General features: G+C 45.3%; 10 protein-coding genes across 10 annotated transcripts; 4 read left to right on the top strand and 6 right to left on the bottom strand.

Moving 5' to 3' along the window:
* Positions 1-1,177: 1,177 nt before the first annotated feature.
* PADG_08035 (uncharacterized protein) lies at positions 1,178-1,514 on the top strand (the record flags this gene model as incomplete). Its single annotated transcript, XM_010764988.1, has 2 exons — positions 1,178-1,292; positions 1,354-1,514. 2 exons carry the CDS (start codon positions 1,178-1,180, stop codon positions 1,512-1,514), a joined length of 276 nt encoding a protein of 91 aa, XP_010763290.1.
* Positions 1,515-1,722: 208 nt separating this feature from the next.
* Positions 1,723-2,919, top strand: PADG_08036 (uncharacterized protein; the record flags this gene model as incomplete). The annotated part of the gene is made up of 2 exons (XM_010764989.1): positions 1,723-2,043; positions 2,185-2,919. The coding sequence occupies 2 exons, from the start codon at positions 1,723-1,725 to the stop codon at positions 2,917-2,919; spliced, it is 1,056 nt and encodes a 351-aa protein (XP_010763291.1).
* A 1,153-nt stretch (positions 2,920-4,072) lies between these two features.
* On the top strand, positions 4,073-5,578 carry PADG_08037 (uncharacterized protein; the record flags this gene model as incomplete). Its single annotated transcript, XM_010765073.1, has 4 exons — positions 4,073-4,294; positions 4,445-4,524; positions 4,651-5,148; positions 5,263-5,578. 4 exons carry the CDS (start codon positions 4,073-4,075, stop codon positions 5,576-5,578), a joined length of 1,116 nt encoding a protein of 371 aa, XP_010763375.1.
* Positions 5,579-7,317: 1,739 nt separating this feature from the next.
* Positions 7,318-7,827, bottom strand: PADG_08038 (uncharacterized protein; the record flags this gene model as incomplete). Its single annotated transcript, XM_010764990.1, has 2 exons — positions 7,318-7,677; positions 7,750-7,827. 2 exons carry the CDS (start codon positions 7,825-7,827, stop codon positions 7,318-7,320), a joined length of 438 nt encoding a protein of 145 aa, XP_010763292.1.
* A 2,554-nt stretch (positions 7,828-10,381) lies between these two features.
* On the bottom strand, positions 10,382-10,990 carry PADG_12402 (uncharacterized protein; the record flags this gene model as incomplete). The annotated part of the gene is made up of 1 exon (XM_010765117.1): positions 10,382-10,990. The coding sequence occupies one exon, from the start codon at positions 10,988-10,990 to the stop codon at positions 10,382-10,384; it is 609 nt and encodes a 202-aa protein (XP_010763419.1).
* Positions 10,991-13,431: 2,441 nt separating this feature from the next.
* PADG_08040 (uncharacterized protein) lies at positions 13,432-14,467 on the top strand (the record flags this gene model as incomplete). Its single annotated transcript, XM_010765074.1, has 2 exons — positions 13,432-14,136; positions 14,294-14,467. The coding sequence occupies 2 exons, from the start codon at positions 13,432-13,434 to the stop codon at positions 14,465-14,467; spliced, it is 879 nt and encodes a 292-aa protein (XP_010763376.1).
* Positions 14,468-15,898: 1,431 nt separating this feature from the next.
* On the bottom strand, positions 15,899-17,933 carry PADG_08041 (uncharacterized protein; the record flags this gene model as incomplete). Its single annotated transcript, XM_010764991.1, has 6 exons — positions 15,899-16,197; positions 16,304-16,570; positions 16,725-17,277; positions 17,349-17,541; positions 17,622-17,689; positions 17,778-17,933. The coding sequence occupies 6 exons, from the start codon at positions 17,931-17,933 to the stop codon at positions 15,899-15,901; spliced, it is 1,536 nt and encodes a 511-aa protein (XP_010763293.1).
* A 2,729-nt stretch (positions 17,934-20,662) lies between these two features.
* PADG_08042 (uncharacterized protein) lies at positions 20,663-21,753 on the bottom strand (the record flags this gene model as incomplete). Its single annotated transcript, XM_010764992.1, has 3 exons — positions 20,663-20,773; positions 20,874-21,430; positions 21,498-21,753. The coding sequence occupies 3 exons, from the start codon at positions 21,751-21,753 to the stop codon at positions 20,663-20,665; spliced, it is 924 nt and encodes a 307-aa protein (XP_010763294.1).
* Positions 21,754-22,177: 424 nt separating this feature from the next.
* On the bottom strand, positions 22,178-22,591 carry PADG_12403 (uncharacterized protein; the record flags this gene model as incomplete). Its single annotated transcript, XM_010765118.1, has 2 exons — positions 22,178-22,263; positions 22,396-22,591. The coding sequence occupies 2 exons, from the start codon at positions 22,589-22,591 to the stop codon at positions 22,178-22,180; spliced, it is 282 nt and encodes a 93-aa protein (XP_010763420.1).
* A 9-nt stretch (positions 22,592-22,600) lies between these two features.
* PADG_12404 (uncharacterized protein) lies at positions 22,601-22,907 on the bottom strand (the record flags this gene model as incomplete). Its single annotated transcript, XM_010765119.1, has 2 exons — positions 22,601-22,741; positions 22,851-22,907. The coding sequence occupies 2 exons, from the start codon at positions 22,905-22,907 to the stop codon at positions 22,601-22,603; spliced, it is 198 nt and encodes a 65-aa protein (XP_010763421.1).
* Between the last annotated feature and the right edge of the window lie 112 nt (positions 22,908-23,019).

Here is a 23,019-nt window from a genome sequence, read left to right on the forward strand (position 1 = left end):
CTAGTGTGGTTATGCCGTACAAGGGAGCACGATAATAGCGAGTATTGATATCTCTGCATTATTCTCTCCGCGGCCCAGAGTTGAAGTGCCTAGGTATGTTATCCTCGGCGCCGGAACGCTGCTAATTGGATTCGCAATCCAAATGCGCCTCATCCTCTTCACCTATGAGCTGATAAATTTCTTTCCAGCTGCGCCGCTAAAGGATTCGTTTTCAGCTTGCGGATCTCTCTCTCTCTCTCTCTCTCTCTCTCTCTCTCTCTCTCTCTCTCTCTCTCTTTCCTCTCCCCTTCTTTTAGGGGGAGAACAACTCCTGTAATATTATTTCTCAGGCATTTTAGGGTGCAGATGTTCCGGCTTCAACCTGGGAATTCTTCCGGGCTCTGGTTGGTTTCTCCTTTTCCCCCGCCTTTTTGTGGCAGCTGACCCCGCCTGATTACTAAGCCGGATTATGTTGGCCATGTGACATGTTCGGAAATGGAACAATAACATCCCGGAAGCAACGCACCGTTAATCCGTTCAATGGAAAAATCTCTCAATTCTCTCAAACCCTTTCAAACCTCTCAAAACTTTCTCCCCGCAGAATAACTAACGAATGGGACGATGATATTATATCTCGCAAAGGAATGGGCATGGACATTCTGATGTGATTTGCTTTCAGCGAGACAAGCTTATGAAAACCTTTCTTTTTCTTATCCGGAAACTCAAGATGAAAGGAAGAAAGCTTACGCAGTTGAACCTTGGAAAGGATGGCCACAAAAAACCCTTATTCCACTAGTATTTTATGAAAAGCCTGGAAATGGACAAAAGAAACCAATCATCATCTATCTGCAAGCTCTGAACCAAGCTGCCCCTCCATGGCTTTGTTTGGGTCAAGATCCAGGTCAGATTCGATTGCAGCAGATTGTCTCAAATTTCCTATAGTTCTGGTTAATTAAGGGCTGCATTCATCCGTCCATTTCATGAATCTTGGAAGTTCAGTTTCCAGCGTTCTCTAAAAAAGCTGATTAATTCAGATTCTACTATTAATAATCATCGATGTCTGTCCCCGGCGCAAGGTCCCAGTTTCAAGTTCCTGGGTTACAAACTTTCCGAAGTAACTAACTATTTTAACTAACTGTGAAGCGAGGTATCCACTGGCAGTTCTAGCTATGTGCATTCCCGCCAGCCGCGGTACATAATGAACACAACTAACAAATATCCGCAAGCAACTATTATACCAAGAGTCAATGATTTGCCTGCAATCGTAACCTTGCAATCTTGCGACCTTGCGAGCAGCACGTTGAAGCTTGACGGTGACTAATATTTTCACGTCAATTAACATAGTTTGTTGCCCTGATAACTACCTGGCAACAGGCGCGCCGCCGTCTATTACGATTTCTGCAGAGCCCTTTGATCCTACCCCGATTTACGCATTGGAGGAGGCCATGGCAAGGATTAAGCAGAAATTAGCAATTGGGAAAATGCCGGAGAAGAAGAAAGAACTATTATCAGCCATTTTCAAGGGGAAGGTTTGACTGGGGGTGCAGAATGGGTTGAATCCATGCACTGGCTTTTAAGCCTCTTCCCCAGATGTGTGGTCTGTTTTGATGTTACTCTTTTTATGTGATATATAAATCGGTGATATAATCCAGCGTCCTCGCCTGGGTTCTCCATATTACTCCATACATGAAGACGTCCCAACATACAGAATAATACATACATATCCTGTCTCAATCGCATATCATGACAACTGCCAATTACCTAGTTACTGGCTCAACTAGCGGCCTTGGAGCCTCTGTCCTTGCGACCCTCTACAAATCCGTCAACGACCCTGCTCAGATCATAGCTTCCTCGTCCCGTGCTGAAGCCGCAGACGAGCTCCAGAAAGACTATCCCGGTACCCAATTCCGCATCACTGACTACGACGACCTGTCAGGGTTGGAGAAAGCCTTCAAAGGTGTCGAGCGGTTGTTCTTCGTGTCCACTCCCACCGTAGATGTAACCAGGAGGGCTCAGCAACACTCAAATGTTATTGAGGCAGCCAAGAAAGCTACGGTTGGCCATGTATGAGTTGACTGATTAATTTTTTCCCCCCTTTATCTTCCTTTTAATTAATTAAATATATTTTTATATTATTATTGTTGTTGTTGTTGTCGGAAAAGTGTTAAGATGAGTACTTACTTCCTATGCTTCTACCTGTTGCAGGTATATTACTCCAGCCTGGCATTCGGCGGGTACAAATCGGATTCAAAGGCTATTGTGCAGGCTGCACATCTTATCACGGAGGAGCAACTGAAAAGGTTTATTCCGCCCATTCGCTGCGTTCAACCGTTTCACTTTGATATTGATCCTCCGCTTTCCCCTTTTAGATCTGGCGTCCCCTATACCTCTGTGCGCGAAGGCATCTACGCAGATGCCTTCCCCATTTTCTCGGCCTGGTACCCGGACACAACCATCATCTACATCCCCACTGACGGGCTCATCACCTGGACCCCCCGCACCGAGCTTGGCGAGGCAACCGCCAAACTCATGCTGCGCGACCCGTCCACCCTCTCCTCCCTCATCAGAAATGACGATAACATCGCCCTCCTGACTGGTCCCCGTGCGTACACTTTTGCTGACCTCGCCACGACACTAACCCGTGCGACAGGCACGAAGATTGCGGTGCAGCAAGTCCCGCGGGATAAGTATGCGGCTGTTGTGGCGCGAAACGACGCCAAGGAGGGCCGTGGCGGGAAATCTGCCCGATTCTGGGAGGTGTGGGCTAGTTTGCTGGATGCGGTGGGGCAAGGGGAGGCGGCGACAGTGGATCCGCTGATGGGGGAGCTTCTAGGGCGCCCACCGCGAGATGGGATGGAGTATATCGAGGAGCTAGTGAGGGAGGCTGCTCCTCGAGGTGGATATACGTGGCATCAGAATTATGATATAGGTAGGGAGTAGAGATGTTTCTCTTCTATCTGATTCATGATTCATTTTGAGAGAACACACCTGTGTATGCGCACATTGAGCCGATGAGCACTGTATTTTGTATGTACTATAGTAACTCTAATTGAAACTAATCCGTAGAAATTTTATAAAGATACGGAGTAATAATAGAAGGAAAGAAAGAGATAATGAGATGACAAGCGTAAAAATTTCTCGATTGGATTAAAAAGCTCCCTTGGCAGGATAAGCGCAAAAAAAAGTGCATGCATACGTGAATAGCGGACCCGACAGGTTGGGTCGTGGCGGCGGTGATTGGTAGAGAAACACAGGGCTGGCATGTCACAGCAAATGCTAATTAAATGGCTAATAGAAACATTACGAGTTAACGAACAGGGAGGAAGGGTTTCCTCCTAAATAGAACAATAGGAGCAGGCTTTGGAATAATGTTGATTGAGGGGGCAAAATCTGTCGGAGATTAGTTTATGTGGACATAACAGGTCACTAAACCACCGAGTTACTTTGTACATGTAGCCAGAGATTGAGCGCTCAAGGTCAAGATCAAGATTAAAAATAGGCCACTCATGCTTTAATCTTCAAAGTTCTCTTTTCTTTTCTTCTTTCTTTTATCAATCAATTTCTCCCTTGTTCGAATCTGCCTAATCAACCGCCTGAACAACCTCCGTTCTTCAGTTGTTTAGCAGGTTACTGGGCATGCTCAACGCTGTGCTGACTTGTTGACCACAATAATAAAATGCTATTGTTGGGTCCAAAAGAAAAATAATTACCAGTCTAAATACTTCTATCACTCTATCACTCTGTTACTCTGCCACTCTGGTTACTCTGTTACTCTGTTACTCTGTTACTCTGTTACTCTGTTAGTTGTTGTTCTCTTCTGCCTGCACTGCCACATCTTTAAGTTGACTCACTACTATGTCCTTTCTGATGGGCATTTTAACTATTGAATGATTAACTAACGTTTGAACAGGCGTCTTAGTAACAAACCTCATGCTCAACCACCCGCCCTCACATTTTTTCTCTTCCTTTCATCCTCCAACAACTTCATCCCCTTCTCAACCTCATCCCACATCCCAACGCTTGGAGGACAGGACCACGGACAAGCCCTCCTGCTCCTCCTCCTTGATCTGGCCAAGGCACCAGCTTTCAGAGCATGTACACTTTGAATCAAGACCTCCCTCATCCTCCATCACCGCCGCCAGCACCGCTCGCCATGGATCACCTCCAACATGGTTATTCCTCCTCAAACCCCGCCACCCTGCCCGGCATTCCAGAGACCCATCGAGCCGTTTCCACGGTCTTTGAGGGTCGCATCTACTCCCTCGATGTCGTCCAGCAACCCATCCGCGCTCGAATGTGTGGGTTTGGTGACAAGGTCTGTTCTAACCTACCTACATACCACACATCCCTCCCCCCCCAACCCCTCACCCCCGGTCCCGTTCCAAAATCTATTATCCATCCATCTTCCCCCTCTAGCTTATCTATCTCTCCGTCTATTTCCATTAACACTCATCTCCCATCACAGGATCGGCGACCGATTACACCTCCTCCCTGCATCAGACTGATTGTCCGCGACGCTGCTACCCAGAAGGAGATCGATATCAAGTGTGTTCCCGATTTCCTTTCTGTCGCGAACCTCGATGTCGTTCGTGGGTTGCATATATCATTATTGTAGTTTTTGTTTATACATTTATATGACTTTCTACTAATACGTTGCCTGTTGTTGCATAGTGAAATGGACACTTCTTTCTACGTCCTGACCGTCGACCTGTGGAACGCAGAGGGCACCAACGAGGTCAACCTCGTCCGCCACTCCGCGACATCCCCCTCGATCTCTACCGCTACCTCCTCCGCATATCCCCCTCCGGCCAACATCATGCCCTACCCCCCGTATGCACAGGCCCATGGCTATCCCGCGTACCCGCCCTACTACGCTGCACAGCAAGGTTACAATCCTCATGCTGGCTATCAATATCAGCAAGGGGGCCCTGATACTTACTACCAGGCTCTTCCCCCCACTGGCGCATACTATGCTCCTGGAACTCCCACTCAGGCTCTTGCTCCCCAATCCGCACTGCCACATATCTCAACTGCCTCCACAGGCATGTTTACCCGCAACCTCATCGGCAGCCTGAGCGCCAGCGCGTTTCGCCTCACAGACCCAGATGACAAAATCGGAGTCTGGTTTGTCCTACAGGATCTCAGTGTCCGCACAGAAGGTTCATTCCGGTATGTTTCCCCAATTGTGTACACTATGCATGAGAACAACACATATATATACATATATATTGATTGTCGCATTACTTGTACCAACTCCGCTAACAATTCATCGTAACGTCATAGATTAAAGATGAACTTCGTCAATGTTGGCACTCAAACTCAGTCCCAAGAGCAATCGCCCGGGGGGACGCCTTCGAGCCCCGTGATCAATGTTGGATCCGCACCAGTTCTGGCCTCGGTGTTCTCTGATGTTTTCCAAGTGTACTCCGCCAAGAAGTTCCCCGGCGTCATCGAGAGCACCCCTCTGAGCAAGTGCTTCGCGTTCCAGGGTATCAAAATTCCCATTCGCAAGGATGGAGTCAAGGGCCCCCGTGGCTCACAAGTGCACGGAGCCAAGGGACAGGACGCTGAAGGTGAAGACTGGGAAAATGAGGCATGACCGTTTTCCCCGCTTGCTTTTCTATCTTTTACTCCAATTTCTTCTTTCTTTTCAGCTGCGACAACAACGATGGGAGAGATTTCTGTTTGCGGAAACGGCGTTTCAGAGTGGTCAACGCAATTACCCCTTTTGGTTAAATTCAGCATCTTTTTATGTGCCCTTCTTTCTTACGCAATTTTTGCTTGGTTATCTCGTCTTAAGACTTGGGTTGGTTGGGTATTTTGTTTCGGTGTTGGTGTTGTATATATGTGTGTGTGTGTGTGTGTGTGTGTGTGTGTGTGTGTGTGTGTGTGTGTGTGTGTGTGTGTGTGTGTGTGTGTGTGTGTATGTGTGTGAGTGAGTGAGAGAAAGAGAGAGGGCGAGAGAGAGAGGGAGGGGGGAGGGTGTGGGGGGGTTAGTGAGAGAGAGAGTGTGTGTGTGTGTGTGTGTCTGTGTATGAGAGTGAGAGTGAGTGAGTGAATGAGTGAGAAAAAGAGTGTGTATTTGTGTGTGTGTGTCCTTGTGAATCCGCGCATTGTCGTGGCATGTTTTCTTTTGTTTTTGTTTTCCTTTTCTGTTTGCCTTTTTCGTGTTCTTTTTCTCTTTTATTTGTTGGGGAATCTTTGAGTTTGGGCCTTTTTAGCAATTCTCTCTTATATTCCCGTGGTCTTGTGGGTTAGCAGATGATGAAAATGGTGTCTTTCTTTTTTCGAAAAATGATCTTTTCGCTGATAGGAGGGGGTTACTTCGAGGGGAACACCCTTGAAAATGAGAAACAATCAAACAAGCCAGACGCAGAGATGTATAGCTGAGACACCAAACCAGGTCGGTGTTGGGATAGATGCCCTTCTATTCTATATGACCTTATATCTGGGACGAGCATATTATGCATTTCTAGCTAGTGACTCTTCTGGGCGTGGGTATAGACTACAAACATACCTACTCTAAATCGCCTTTTTTTTGGTTCTCTCTTTACCTTCCTTTTACTTCCTTAAAATGCGAAACTTTAATGGAATCTGCTTCCAGTTATGTTTCTTCCCTGTAATGTTTTGCAGGAGCTGGGGTTGGAGCTAGATAGGCTATTACGGTAGGGTACGTTGTGTTTACTTTCCAATATGCAATTCCATGAGCCCCAGCTAATGAATTAATTACTGGCCATAGTTCAGTGTTGTTAACATTGTTTTGATCAAAATGCTCTGAACGGTGATTATCTCAACCTGGGGCCTTTTGTTGTTCACACATGAGACTGACCGTCAGAGAGGCAAGTTTGCCCCCTCCCCTCCCCCCCCTTTTTTTTGATTCCAATATCCATATTAACCTTGGTCCATAATTTGCTGGATACTCTCAGGCAGCTGTCTCTCTCCCGCTCTACCTGTGCAAAACATTTCACATGAATCATTACAGATGGGCCTCCTCAGTTGCGTCTACTTGAGATAATGAGCGTCCTGGGAAAATCGGTGCAGATGCTCGCAACGAAAATACGACACCAACTTATTGACACTCTGCATGAGTCTGAATGGTGTTCTGCGGATAATCAAGAATAAATGTTGATCATGTGCTGACATTTCCAGAGACAGCAATACCTACATATTGGTGGCATGTGGGATGGAATGGTTAGACTTACATATGCGTTCTGGGGAAATACTACCAAGAACGAGTTGTCGGGAGAATCAGCCCAGGAATTCTCCGTCTCGAAACTGCGTCAATGCCATGGTTTGGTCGAATCGTTCTAGGTTAGTCATAAGTAGTTGGTTTACTAACTATAAGCTATTCCACTTGTGACTGGATGGGGGGGGGAACAAAGTAGCAGGATCCTGCCGCACAATGGAGAGGGCTCTAACTATATCCTCTTCCATATTTTCCGTCTGGAAACCGTCTGTCGTCGTTATCAAGTGGCCATTGTTCTCGCTAATGGGAGAAAAACGGGTTGAGATACTGGTTCGTCGCAGACTAGGAATGGGGTTGAAGATTCCAGCTACAGTTGAAACTTGTGGGAGTGGCAGCTTTCCTGGGGTGGTCAAGGACGGATCGGAGAGTGATGGGTAGGAAAAGCGCTTGGATTTAAGAGGCAGATGCTTGTAGGAACTGGTTCCCAGTGTCGGGACATACACACTCTCTTCCTAGGCATTGAAAATCGAAGTGGAATGCCATGTGGAGTTGCATCCGATTCCAAAGCAAGGGGCGGAGAGAACTCTTGATGCTTGCACAAACTCAATAGATGATCCTTGTTGGACTTCTTGGGTGCTGTGTGCCAGCTGGAATTCCGTCATCGTGGAAAATCAACCGGTGAGGGTATATTCATTAGATCCATCACTGTCTGCGTGGAATGAGTTCCCGCACAAGCCAAAGTGTCAAGGAGGCAGATTTGGACACAAGAAAATCATTTTGAATGCCCTGAGATACAAGGCGGGATGTGCTCAGTGAGCTGCTGCAACAAAAATTTGTGCCTTGCCACTTAGCCCGTCCTCCGACTTTACGGTGGATGCTAAAATCTCACACAGCCCTCTGGGGGTGACAGTCATGCAAACCGGCTCTTCCTCGCCGCCGCTAATTTGGGGTCAGTGCAGTCGGCTGAGTTGTTGGACGGAAATATAAATTGAATTCATCTTTACTATTTCATTTTTCGAGATATGCGTGATCTGGGGGGGAATATCTGTGGGTGGCAGATACATGGAGAGAAAACATACACAATCGCCTAGACGCGAGATACATACCAACAACCATTTCGGCTTCTCTGTTGTGGCAAGGAGACACAGGGTCTCTCTGGATGAGAACATTTGCCAGTCAAATATGTGGCTTTCAGAAGCGCCTTAACGGAAGGTTCCACCAGTATATAAGGTCTGGAGACGGGAGGAGGCAGCCGGAAGATCGCTAATCAACCGGACCTCATATAAGAGTCGGGGAATAATGAAAGTTTGAGTGGTGAGGTTTTTTTTTTTTTTTTTTTTTTTTTTTTTTTTTTTTTTTTTGAATGATGATTTCTTCGTTGAGGCCAAACAGGAGAGGCCAACAGATGATCTGATCCGATCTGATCCGATCTGATCGAACACCGCAGGTGAAGTGGAGAATTAGGAGGGGAAGAAATGTTTATATTAAAAACCGGCTTGATATCAAGAGCCCAGAGATAATCTTTGGTCCGATTCTATCGCTAGTTAACTAAGTAATCAATCAATCATGATTGTTTAATTTGTTTAGCCAGATGTAAATGAGGAACGTGAAACAACAGGGCAGAGAGGTCCATAGGCGTGTCCTATGTATAACTATTACCGCTTGGGAATATATATATATATATATATACAAGGAGATCCACGACTTCAGCGATGACTTCAGGATGATCCCGAGGACCTGATTTGAGAATAGCCAGCAAAATCTAACTGGGTACGGGGGTAATTTGTAACCTGCAGCCCATATATATGTACGTATGTATGTAGATGGGTAGGATGTGCCGAGTTGCTGGGCAAGTGGACGAGGGCAGGAAATCATTTTGGCCTAGTTACCAGAGACTTTTTTGACTGGCACCAAAGGAAATATTTAGTTAAATAACTAAGTTATAGTTATCTTGTTAATTAACTAAGTACATCAAATGTGAACTGAGATATTTTACTTACTCGCGATCTGTAGTTGTGTGGGTGTGTGCAAAACCACCATGACATCTAGAGGTACATCAGACTTCTTGTACGGAGCAAGTTATCTAGAGAGAGAGCTTTGAGGACTGCCGGGTGAGCCGAGAGAAATCTCACAATTAAATACGTCGAATCAAAGTTCCAAACCCTAACAAGTAAACTAAAAGCCTAACAGCTTAGTTAACCCATGCAGCCACTCAAACTCCAACCACTTTAACAAGCTAACTACGTCACAGATTGGAAGCGAAAGAATCAAAATCTACACTAATAACTGGTTTGCTTAGCTGCTCTGATTCGACTCTGTGGCTTGTGCCTTGGCCAAGGCGAGAACCAACTAACTATCTAACTAGTTAGTTTAGTTAGTTAGTTATCAACTAACCTTTTAGTCAGATTTATGGACGGATCTTTTGCTGTAAGTCCACTCCATGAAAACGACGACAACCCAGCTCATCAGATGTCTCTCAGAAGCTGCTTCTCCCCCCAACCCCCCCCCCCGCGTCTCCCGCGCTCTAATACAGCTGTACCGTCTCTACGCATCAACCCCCCCGTATTATTGCAACTTTGGCAGATACCCACTGTTTTGGAAAAACCAAGAGAAGGGAAAAAAGATATAAAAGTAAAAGGAATAACTACCCAAGAGCTACCGAAAAGTAGATAACTAAACCTTCCAACTCGTCGTTGTTGACTATCTAGCTACATCAAACTTCTTCAGCACGATTCTATATATGAGCTCGGGCACGATGAGAACCGCCTCGCTTCCTCTTGAGTCTCTCCTTATTGCCAAACATCCTCTTCAGAGTCTTCCCTCTCCCTCGCGTGGTTTTTCTGCTGTTATTCATGTTAGTGAAAGCCTTTTCCATGACAACACATGCCGAAAACCGACGGATGGTCAAAATATATTGACCGACTGATTGTGTTGTGTGTTTCCAGATAACTGCGCTGTCAAGTTTCGCATTGTCCTTCAATTAGTAAGTGTTTTACGTCTCTCTGTGGATGTACATAAACAAAAGAGAGAAAAAAGAAAAAGAAAAAGAAAATATAAAATAAAATATGATATGATATTCCCCCGTTTCCATCTGCATGCGCAGTCGTTGGCCTTACCCTTTGGAAGCATCATAGAGCATCCGAACTTAGCGTGCGTATTTCCCCCCAGAAAAGCAGGAGAACGAAAACGAGTCCTGCTCTTCTTGGCTAATAGCACCTAAGAAACGAGGCCTACGGATGGCATTTCCAGTACCTGACCATTATTGGTCTCTCCATGGCTACCTTGACAAGTCTGGTAGGCCTCGCCGCGGACCTCCTGCTGTCGTCGCGTCTCTTTGCCCTCAAGAACATGCTTCTGGTATGTAGCGCACCGATGGAGGTGTTGATCAGTATCCTCTACTGGGGCTTGAGAATTGTAAGCTCCACTCGCGATATCCCCAGCCGCCGTATCAAACCCACCTAACAAGGTATTTCGTACAGATTGATACACGGCTTGTGAAGCCTGAATGGGTGGAATTGTCGACAGCGGCGGGTGAGTGTTGGGGTTACAATTTCTCTCTTTCGTTCCGTGGAAATCCCAGGGGTATGTTCCTTTTGAGTCAGAATACTGAGACAAGTGTTTCATGGCCACAGATATTGGATTCCATGCCATTCCGGCCCTGGTGTTAACAATGGATCTTCTTTTCTTATCGCCGCCTTGGTCTATCGGCGCATTGCCGTCCATGGGATTGGCGTGCGCCATTGCATTTGGATACTGGTTTTGGGTGGAGAAATGCTTCCAGTATAACGGATGGTACTCACTCCTCGCTCCAACACTACCACCCATGCACATATATATATATATATATATATATATGGAATTGGGATATGTGGAACGTTCCGTCCGGTTAGACTGACTATTACACTGCCCAGGTATCCTTATCCTCTTTTTGAAAAGCTCACCACTGGCGGGAGGATAACCCTTTTTCTGTTCAGTGCCGCGCTGATGGCCATGAACACTGTTTTGCTAAAGCATTTGTACAGCCGGCTGAATGGGTTCGTCCATCCTAGTGCGGCCACTCGGCCTAGCGCACTGTGAAATGGAGTTAACACCTTGCCCTTTACTCAAAATATGGTCCAGCAGGAGCCCAGCATCCGAATGATCTTCGCCCTTTGGTTCGGCATTACGATGAGATATATGGAGGATAGCCTCTTTAGTGATTGGTTAAACAATGATTTGCGCGCAATATTCCCCTCTCCCTTATCTAGATCAAGAACTACATCCTTTCGTGGTTTAATAAGGTGGATTTGTTAAATAACTACGAAGGTCCTTGGCAGCTAGCGTAGCGAATGGATAGCCTCTGGATAGAATGGAGTTACAGGAGATAGGTTTTACAGCGAAATACTAGTATTCTTTTATCCTTTAATAGATCTCAAATAAATGTCCCAACGACGTCTGGATTTTTTGCCTCAGGCATCAATTGGGAAATTGTTATTCAGTAATAACTAACGTAAGTGATCACCTACCAGAAGAACAGCGACACCACCTATATTGATAAAAAATAAAATAAAATTAAAATTAAGCAACAATTACATGGAATTACATATAGAAAAATTATATACTTTATTTCTCAACTAATGAGCATGCAGAGGCTCTATGTTCTGTACTTCAACATTTACTACAGCGTGCTGATGCTTACTTTTAAGTAGACTAATTTGAATTCTTCACTGCTCTCTTCACAGCTTGTTGAGCAGCTTTGAGTCCTAGCTAACTGACACTTTCAAACCAGTTGATTTATAGCTTGATTGATTGAACTAGAAGGGCTCTGTGTACAGCACTTGATATACTGCTTGATCTTGTTGAACTGATGTTCTAATTGACCTACATTGCACAGAGTCTTTGAAATTTAAAAAAGATTAAAATATATAAGATAGATAACTATGTCAGAGGGACTGAGTTTATAGATGAGAATGTAAATATATAAAAATCTTTTCTGGATTATATAACATTAAGTCTGATTTAGAGCTATTTCTAATAATTATATCCTTTAAATTTTCTTTTCAGCTATAGTATACAGACTTAAGAACTTATTCTTATTTACATAATAAATGTCAAGTGTTATATTTACTTCAATTTGCTTATTTTATGCCTTATTTAAAGAAGTAAAATAGCCTTATAATAACTATAGAAGATGAAATAAATACATTAATATATACAAAGAAATAAAAGTATTTTTCATTTACAATAATTATTAGCTGTGGTATGGCTTTATATCATTTAAAATAAAAAATTAATATCTGTCAATTGTATAAATTTGTATATACTTATTGAATATCTTTTCCAATCACGTTAAATCTCGCTGCTCAGTAACTAATTCAATTATTCTTATTAATTTCAATCATTTAATCTGCAGGTAGATTCGTAAGTCTGATATATTTTGCTCTTAAAAATAATCATTGAAGATAGAACTTATGATCACATCCTATAAAAGGCTATGCTCTAACCCTCATAATACTCAGGCTCCGCCTTCGTACTATGAAAGCAGCGCTATTGAGGCCTTACTACTGAAGCTCCGCCCTTTATAAAGGAAGCCTGGTTCCTACATGATCTGTCTTGCTTTTTCCTTAATGATTTCTTCTTGTTTTCATACGCGTTAGTTATCAGCTGATTTCAGCAACTAGCCCGTTACAATATCTGTATAAGTCTGATTTTTATCACATCATAATGTTAAATGAATTTTCAAACATAGTATTTTTCAATTATAGATGACAAATCAGATTCTGTACCACATGTCTTCAGCAGTTGAATGACCTTATCGCATATGGTTATGATTCAGAGAGACAGGTCTCTCTCATTCATGAATTTATTCATTGAACTAGAGATATTTGAGAGAATTCATGTGTGAGATTTGACCGTGTAGTCGGCAGGAGAGCTTGAGAGAGCAACATCATTCGCCTTGACAGCTGCTCGAATGCTTGAAAATTGCCTAGTTTCATAAGCTCTAATGGCTAATAGAAGCCTTCCTTCTTGATTAGAAGCTTGATCCTTTGATTTAGTGGGCATATCGAATGATTTTGTGGATTCATGATCTGTTCGGTAGGTTGATCGCTTAACTACGTCAAAGGGGGGTTGGCAGTATGCTTACATAATAGCTTTATCAAGCCCGTTGAACGTTCAACTCCAAGTTCTTGCTGCTGTGAGAGCGCCGACTCCTACATGTGCCACCAGCAAAATTCAAGAAACCCAAGACAAGACATAGCGGAAGAACCATTGAATACAGCTTCAGGATGAGTCTCACTGTGATGAACGGTTCCTTACGAACCGCGGTCCTGGCCAGCAGAATCCCATGCACTTTCAGCCCCCTCATTCTGTCCAACGCCGCCAGCGCCGCTCCCGGCAGCAGTTTGCACTTTCCGGTGCGGCACCAGCAGTGCAAATATAGCACCTCTTCATTCCCCAGTGCCCAACTGCAATACCACCAGAAGCGCCGGATGAGCACTCGACCCAGCGATCAATCTCTCCTCAAGTTCCAACAAAGCCAAGTCTCGCGGAACCTGGACCAACCTGCCTCCTCCACTCCTCCCCCTTCTATCATCCCAAACACCACACCTCTACGCTCTGCCCGCAAAGTCTCTACGCAAGCAAGCCCCTCGCCAGTGAGATCCCCAGACATCCCATCCACCCGGGGCTACACATCACCTGAAAGCATGCCGCTGGATTGGAACTCATTCTTCCGCCTCCGGGCCTCCCGTCGCAAATACTCGCTAATATCCTCAATCATTGCCTCCGTTTGCAGCACCGCCGGCGGTGTCCAGGTACTGGTGGCGAACAACATAGATACAACGGGTGCACAGGCGTTGGGTCTTGATCCGTTTATTGTCTTGGGACTGGCAACTGCCTCATGTGCGGCGTTAGGTTGGTTGCTTGGTCCGGTACTAGGCAATTCGCTTTGGGGTCTTGTACATAGGAAAAACAAGGCCGCTGTTGCAGTGGTATGTTGATGTGTGCATCTCTCATTTGCTCTTTGGATTCTGGGACTCTTTTTGCTTGTCTCTATTTCTCCATTCCCGTCACTTTTTTTCCTGTTTATTTTATGAGTTTCCAGTTACTGACTAATCCCTTTCTTCTTCTACACTTTTATTATAACAGAAAGAAAAGGAATTTTACAGCCGGATAAAGCGCTTCCGCGTGGATCCATCTGCCAATTCGTATTCCAACCCAGTCCCCGACTACTATGGCGAGAAGATTGGCAGCATCCAGGGATACCGTCAATGGCTCAAAGACCAGCGAGCGTTTAATCGGAAGAGACGGAGCTTCATTTGAACGAAATAAACAGAGGGGGGAAAAGTACAAAAGCAGCATCATGTTGTCTTCATTTAGCTGGAAATGCAATGTTGCTGTTCTCGTTGTCCAGTCATTACCATGGTCAAGCAGATTTTACATGTACTTTGCCGTCTAGTATTGTTCCTTTTTTCCCCCTTTCTTTTCAATAGAGTGTATCACACAGGATGGATTTCCCCCCTTTTTTTCATATTCTATTATGGTACACTTTACTCTTATTCTTCCGCCGTTGTCAATTGATAAATCATTGTTATCCTTCCTAGGTCTTCTCTGTGTACAATCTCTTCAATCAAGAAGTTTCCTTTGTGACTTTTGTCCATCACTATCTCTTTTTTTTTCTTCGTCCTCTTCCATCCCTTTGTTCTCCGTGGGGCCTCTCTCTACCATCATTGATATCGTGTCACAATCTGGCGAGGTTATCCTTCCAGAATAGAGGTATCTGACTCCATTCACATCTATCTGATAAGAGAGAAGGAAAGAAAGCAAAGCGGCAAATGCACAAAAATGGGAACTGGGAAGCCGAAAGGCCCAACTTAAACAGGTGGGTCTCGACGTGCGTTGGCAGAAGTTGTTATATAAGACTAGGAACCCAAAAGATGGGTGAGAGGGCATTATTATGTGTCTGGGAGGAAGAGTGAAGATTGACTGATATGGTGTGTCATGAAAATGGAGAACACATAGATGGATAAGTTAGGAAGATGTAGAAGAAGCGAATGAAAAGTAATTATCTTTAAATTAAAGATGAAGAAGTTGAGATGAAGCACAGTAACAAGTGCATTGTATGAAGGAAGAGGTGACTACTTTACATCAAATATTTGAGAAAATTGATCAAGAAAAGAAAAGAAATTCTATTTTATCTCAGAGAAGACTTTTTTTTTTTTTCTTCTTTAAAATGAAAACGAGATGATGGGGCAAGAGAAGATGATGTATGCATTATGCAGAAAGATGCAGTTTAGTTTATTCAAAAAGGGATGAAAAAGGGCAACACAACATTTTGTCATTCCAGGACATGTCCATAGGATTAGCAGAACACGAGACTTGCAAGTATCATGACAGAAGAGTACATGAGGCACTTCAGCTCAGTGCTGAAGTCCAACAAAAACAAAAGAAAACGATATCAAATCTAGAAGAATTCTCAAATAACTGATAGCAGCTGGAGGGTTAAATTTCCCCGCAGCTTATCAGTAACTTAGATATTCTGTAGTCGACTCATTAACCCGCGCTGGTGTATTGATGTTGAAAGCAAAGCCCCACTGGCAGATCAGCTACATGCGATGAGGATGAAAAGCCATTTCCAAGTCATGTCATGCACAGTGCTCTCCATGTACGGGAGATACATACCACGCATCATCACGCACACAGAGATATTTCGTTGGAGTCCCTTCCCCACCCCTTCCTACCACACGTTGGAGTTTAGAGTGTATATATGAAGTCCGGCCGCATATCTCCTCTCATCTCCACTTGCTTTGCATCAAGCCCTTGAATCCAATGATCCCTCTCTCCACACCGCCGCTTCCTGTTCTCCCTGCGGAGGAGGAGGTACTGTACAACGCTCCCTCCCAGCTGGAATAGAAGTAGATATCCAAGGACAGTGCTGTGCCCTGGGTAAAATTCCGGCCTATCTTGCCCTCGATAGATGTTCGACGTTACGCATCCCTGGAGATTCCCCCATCCAATAACGAAACCAAGCGTGACCCCACGTTTGTACACACCTATATTCAGTGTTAAAAATAATATTCCTTTTAAGATACAGAACAAAAACGGATGTGCACATATGGGGGCGATAAGTTAGGGTGAAAAGGACAAGAAATCCCTTACCTTCAGTGTTATTACTTGCCCAGGAAATCGTATTTGAGATGGCAGGGTAGATGCCCATAGCTCCAAGGAATGTACCAGCATACTTAACAGTCGGGTTTTGAGAGCCTAGGAGCATGGAGAAACCTACAACGCCAAGCACCGAAACGGCTATATTGCACAGTCCACGCTGGCGAGTACGATCGGCAATGTAACCCACGGTAATCGTTAGGACAGCGGCAACTGCGTATGGTGGGACGCTCAGAAGTTGAGCTCTGGAGGCGGAGTACCCTAGACCGAGGAACACGTTAATTACAAACCAGTCCCGGGAAAAAGTGTTGATTCAAGCAGGAAAGGAAACGATAAGAAGTCGTATAATTACCCTGTGATTGATGTTAGCAGGGAGCTGTATAGAGAAATATGCGGCCGCAAATCGTGTCAGCACTTACTAGCTCATTGATAATAGTTGGGACAAACAGAGAGAACGCATAGAGAGCCCCGTCGCAGCCCATATAGATAATGGCAGAGGTGTATGTCTTCCAGTCCTTCACGCTTGCCCAAAAATAATCCATCTTGAAATCCTCGTGCTCAGCGCTGGACTGTTTGTCTGCAGCTAGGCGACGAATCACCCGCTTGCGATCGTCCACGGACAGGAAGGTTGCTTCATCTGGGAAGTCTTGCACCATCCAAAACGAAGCAATTCCGATAAGGATAGTGGCCAGTCCTTCCAAGATAAAAATCCATGCCCAGCCAGGTCTTCCACCAACACCACCCATCTTGGCTATAGCGGCGGCAAGGAGGCCGCCGAATGACCCAGCAAACGCTGCTGCGGAGAAGAAAATGGCCATGCGGATACCAAATTCGCATCGCCTATACCAACAGGAGAGGAAGTATCCAACGCCCGGGAATAGCCCAGCTTCAGTAACTCCCAGAAACCATCGAGCTGTCATGAGACCGGCGAAGTTGGTAACCAGTCCCATACAGGTCAAACACGTACCCTAGATGTCCCAGCCACATGTCAGAAAGAGAGCACATGGATACTAAAAGAAGAGCAGTAGGATTAGCTTACCCAAAAGAACATAATTAGGGGGATGAAGAAGCTTGGTCGCATCTTCTTGAGCAAAACGTTGGTGACAGGCTCTAGCACGGAGTAGGATACAAAGAAAATAGTCAGCGTGGCATTGTATTGACCGTCTGTCAAGCGGAGGTCATCCTGCAATCCATCTATTTTCGCATTTCCGATATTTGTTCGATCCAAAAAGCTGGTTGTGACAATTTCCGTTAGTCAAGACGCTCAACCACGATGGTGTGCATTGCGCGATAGCATTGCATAGTACCATACCTGACGAGATAAAGCAGACAGAGCCAGGGAATGAGCTTCATATCAATCTTTCGGAGCAATTTCCTGTCCTATACGCCCATATCAGTGTGAGACATAAAGAGCCCAAAGAGAAAAACCCGCAATTCTACCGTTTGTCACAGATCAAGGAGCACATACGTTTTCTGCCCTCTCCTCCTCGCTGAGGCCAGCGTCCGGGTCGTCGATCTCCGCTCCGACAACGTATCCGGAATCTTTGGCCCCAACATTCTCCTCGGACCATGCTCCCTTGCTGTTCGTGCTTGGATCTCTGACTTCCTGGTCTTTAGTATCCATTGCGACTGGGAAAGGGGCCTTATGGACAAATGGAAAAAAAAAAAAATCGATGCACAAATGCACAAATGCGAAAAATTAAGAATATATAAATAAATATATCAATAGAAATAAAGAGAAGAGAAGAAGAGAAGAGAAAAGAAAAGATGAGAAAGACAATTGCCTCCGAGAGAAGAACCGAAGCTCTACACTAGGATGTTACACACGCAAGGATACGATGGAGGATACAATAGGAGGCGAGACCAGACAGCGATGGCACTGCTCTTTTGTTAAATAGTTAGTATATATTAAGATCTAGACTCTCTGATCAAGGAATGAATGCCAAAAAAAAAAAAAAAAGGCTCAACTCGATGGGAGAACTTACATCTGTTTTTATGGTCCTGGAAAACCTCTGTAATGATGGGGACCTCACACCTTATTCGCACGCTTTTTTTTTGAGTTTCTCCGCAGGCTCTCGAAGAATGCTCGTAACAACGAAGTAACAACCACCTCTCTCCCTCTCCGCGCTCCGTGGAGTGATGGATTCTCTCCACTGAGGTGATAATGAGTCGGGTGAATGCGTGTATCCGGATGCACAAAGAGCTATCTGGCAGAAGAACAGTTGATTTCCCGCCGCCGCAAATTGTGACTTGTTTTGAATTGTCCTTGGTGGTTATTCAAAATCCAGCCTCAAATAGTTTAAAACTAGAGAGGTTTCAACTTAACACCGACAAAATAAGTATTTCGAAACAGCAGGTGAAGAAGTAGGTATTTAAGTGTCCAGCATCTAGCCACAGAAATGGGTGGGGATTCCAATGAATTCAATTAGTCATTATCACAGCACAGGTATCGGGAATGCCATGGTTCCCGAGATGACGATACCGAGATTCCCAGACAAACCTCGAGGCTTGGTGGGCTTTTGGCGATGAATCAACCGCTGTCAGTCGGAGGCAACCCTTATTAATCTGGATCCCGGAGTTCTGGGCCAACAATTGACCCTTTTTTTTTTTTTTTGGTTCTTTTTTTCCCTTCTTCCTCTTCTTCTTTCTTTTCTTTTTTCTTTTCTTTTCTTTTCTTTTCTTTTCTTTTTTTTTTTTTTGGTTTGTCTTTCTATTTTGGAGGGTAGGAGACCGGTGTCGTGCACTGGGAGGAAGGGGAGTTGCTAGAACATGGCGCAATGTCCGGCGGCCGGCGGGGATAGTGGCAAAATCAGCGATTGACCAATACCTTGACATCTGATTTCGGGGTATTGGGGGGGGAAGGGGGAGCTTGTTTTGGGGAGCAGCGAGACCCCAGGGAGTTCCCATTTCGCAGGTTCAGTCCCTCCATTTCCCATGGATGTCTTCAAACGCCCTTTTTCGCTGTTACATAAAAATAAGCTATTATTGCGCCAAGGGCTAAGAGAGCTTGTTTTCCAAGGCTCCCTCCCCACTTTTTTTTGGCTAACAAGTTCCTCTCTCCGCGGAGTCTCCAGACCAAGGGCTGAGTTTCGGAGCGGTTTTGCAACCTTAGGTTGCGGGGGCCTTTTTTGCGGGGGGGGGGGGGTGGGTTGGGGAACCATACCCTGCAGAGCTTAATAACTATATTCTCGAACCACCCGGGTGCGGGCGCGTAGTTAGTTAAAACTAGGTAACTAACTAGTTAACTTAACTAATTAGTAAAGAGGTTGTAACTAACTTTAGCAGCATACGGCGCAGAAGCTCCTCTTTTACAACTTTCTTTCAGTGTCTCTCTTTTTTTCTATTTCAGTCCGGGCGGCTTTTCAATCCATCGGACATTGTGATCCATGGGAACAACCCCGCGTGTTGATTCCCGCAAGGAACCGAATCCCCCAGGAAACCCACACTGATGGGGGGGGGAGTTGGCTGGCTGAATTACCCAACTGCAACCAACTGGACCCCCAATCAATGCCTGGCTGACTTACCCACACACGGGGAAGCACGTGACTATGGCAGCCGTAGGGATCCACTGCGAGTTCTTTTGGTCTCCAGGTTGCGACAATATCCGCCGAGGGGGGTGTCGGATCATGTCGGATTGCGCCTATTCAAGGTCTTCAGGCGGTTGCGCGCACACACAGTTTCTACAGGATCTCTCAACAGGGAGAGACTCTTTGAAACGTTGATTGACAATTAACTTAACTGGTAGTTAGCGAGATGCAAACGCCAACCCGTGGGGAAATAGGCGGAAACTTCCTTGTTGGAATGCTCAACCGCAGAGTTTCCTAGGAAATTCGCCCCTAGCAGAAAACCCAATTTCGGCGGATATGTCAGCAGCCTTTGCTGGGATGTTATTTATTTATATAGTTCGCCCTGCGCAATTTTAGCATTTGTTTCATGCATGTATTTCAGTAAAATTGATTCCTCAGAGACCTACTTGCTACAAGGCTCCCACGAATAGACTTTTATCCGGGGTAGTGGTGTGATGGTGATGATATTATGATGATGATGATGATGATGATGATGATGATGATGATGATGATGATGATGGATTAAATATAATCGCCAGTCACAGCGATAATGAGATGCATTTATTTTTAAAGGGTGGCTGGGATATAGCTCACTATTCAAAGCGGGTTAAAGGAAGGAATAGAAGATACAATTCTCTAATCATGTGTTGGTAAACTCCAATCAACAAGGAGGATCCAAGAATTTCAACTTTTTTTCCCCCTTTTTTCCTCCTTTTCTTATTCTTCCGAGAAGGAAGTGGAGTTGTAGCAAAATGGAGAGGCAGATGACGAGACTCTTTACGGGGTTCTACACAGACAGCCGGCCGATTCGCTCTAGGAGAGTCGGGCCATGACGGAGTCCGCCCTGATCCATCACACGCTCCAGCGTTCGAGCATTTTGCATGCCTGTTTGATTCGACTTGAAACGGTATCAATCTAATTCATCTCAGCGTGCTCCGTAAGCTCCTAGCTTAACCCAGTTTCATATCGCATGGGCGAATCATAAAGGAACAACTTACATGATCGTCGGTGAATATGTTGAAGTGATGACCCGGTATACTCAAAATAACGGGCGTAAAGTCATTGGGATACTTCTCCCAGCCCAGCGCCGGAAATTCACGCACAACATCAACCCTAGAAACGGCATCCGGCATGTCTGGTCTTGAAACCGGCACGTAGTCATCGCAGCGGAGAAGAATGGTCTGGGGGATAGATGGAAGGTTATGTTTGTGATTCCCAGCGTTGCGCGACAGCGTCGGTTCGATCAAGAGGAGTTTCTGCTCGAGCTCAGTCCTTCGGAGGGCCAATCCAGAATCGGTGCATCCCCTCCAGATTGGTGGAATCCAGTTGTAAGCCATAGGTTGAGCCAACTTCATGCACTGCGAAACAAGTTTGCGGGTTTCGGGCTGGGTGTCATTGCTAAACACTGGCTGGGACCCAACTATGTTGGCTTTCTCTTCAAAAACCGCGAGTGGATAAATGGAGTCAACCATGACCATCCCGACAATGCTTAAGGATGAAGTCCTCAGCAGGATATTGGCCACCTCGAGGGACAAGATCCCACCTAGCGACCAGCCTGAGAGAAAGAGAACCTTATCAGCACGCCATTGTATGTCCCCTCGCTAAAAGGCTCCATTACTCACCACCAAGCAAAAGCCGTCCCGATGGCACAACCGAGAGGATCAAATCAGCATATACCCTGGCCATTTCCGGAAGGCCATGTTCCCAGGGTTCGCCGGAATAAAGCTGCGGGTTCTGTATTCCATATACGACTCGGTCCAGGGAATTCAGAGAGCAATACGAAACGGTAGTTCCCCCGCCGTCGTGGATGAGAACCAGTGGTGTTGCCGTCTCCAATCCAGGAGGGGCAGCTTGTATCATATATACACAGTCCTCCATCGCTGCGAGATGATGGAATTCGCTCAATCAGCGCTCTGGGGAGTTACGCTTGCTGTTTCGTAGACATGTCCCTCATGTTTGGGGCATGTCAGTATGTAGCGTAGATGAATAGTTAGCGCACATGGGAGGGAGCTTGTAACTAGTTAACTAGTCAACTAGCTAACTATCTAGCTGTTAGAATACTAGAGAACTATTGTAGCTATTTCAGCAGAATCTATCCAGCGTCGTGGGAGTGGGCCTCTACCCAGCAAACTGCCAACGCAGTGGACCTCTGGGATTGGGGCTGAGGCTACCCTACCTCGTTTGGAACGAATGCATTTCCATAGCTGGTGGGTGTAGATAACTATCTGACGTGCGTCAACTGCAATCCCTACCTAGCTGGCAATATCTCTCAAATGCTAGTCGAATGTTTCACGAATGGTGTTCAACTCCACGGGTGGTTGCTCATTTCTGCGGCTTCGTCGCTATTGATTCCATTGATTGTTGCATGGTTTATGATAGAAACGAGATCTAAATAAATTTAGAAATGATAACTTTGTATTCTGTGTGTTTAAACATAATATAACTAGACTAACTAGTGATAAACAAAATCTTAACTCTAACATCATTGCGGTCATGTCATGGATTGATCAAAATTCATACTAACTCTTGACAATCTCTCGAAAAGGCATCTAAGTAAGCTTTTAACTAAAGACTCCTCCACCTTGGCCCGTGTTTTCAGTCGTGGGAAGCCAGTCTTGCCCTCTCCCACCCCAGTCCCAGTGACAACTTCTATAAAGTCTAGTAACTTCTTCACTGGATCCCCTGGCTGCCTGCCGTCGAGGCTACGAAAAATCATCTCTGAGCATTACTTGGGGGGAGAACCCTCGTATGGTTTCGTAGTTCCCGCTGCGTGTTGCGAATCTCGCGCGCGGAACTGTCCGGGCTCTACGACGAGAATACGAACGTTGAAGGGAGAGAGGTCATGAGCGAGAGCTTCCGAATATCCCTGTGGGTTTTGCGTGTTGGCAGACCTTTGTATTCTGCGGCGGTAGGGAAACAAAGTCGATCCTCAAAATGAGTGAATACCTAGGTAGCTATCCATTTCCAAGGCAAACTTTTGCTTCCGCCGTGCGGCCAACATTTACGATGGTGCCAGACCTCCGCTCCCTCATGGACGGAATAACTGTCTTCACAACTCTTACTGGGCCATAAACATTTTGTATTTAACTGTTGATGAATCTGGTTTCACTAATCATTGTTCAGCATTCGTGGCTTATTTACGTC

The sequence above is a fragment of the Paracoccidioides brasiliensis genome (assembly GCF_000150735.1).
Source record: "Paracoccidioides brasiliensis Pb18 unplaced genomic scaffold supercont2.13, whole genome shotgun sequence".
NCBI classification, from domain to species: domain Eukaryota; kingdom Fungi; phylum Ascomycota; class Eurotiomycetes; order Onygenales; family Ajellomycetaceae; genus Paracoccidioides; species Paracoccidioides brasiliensis.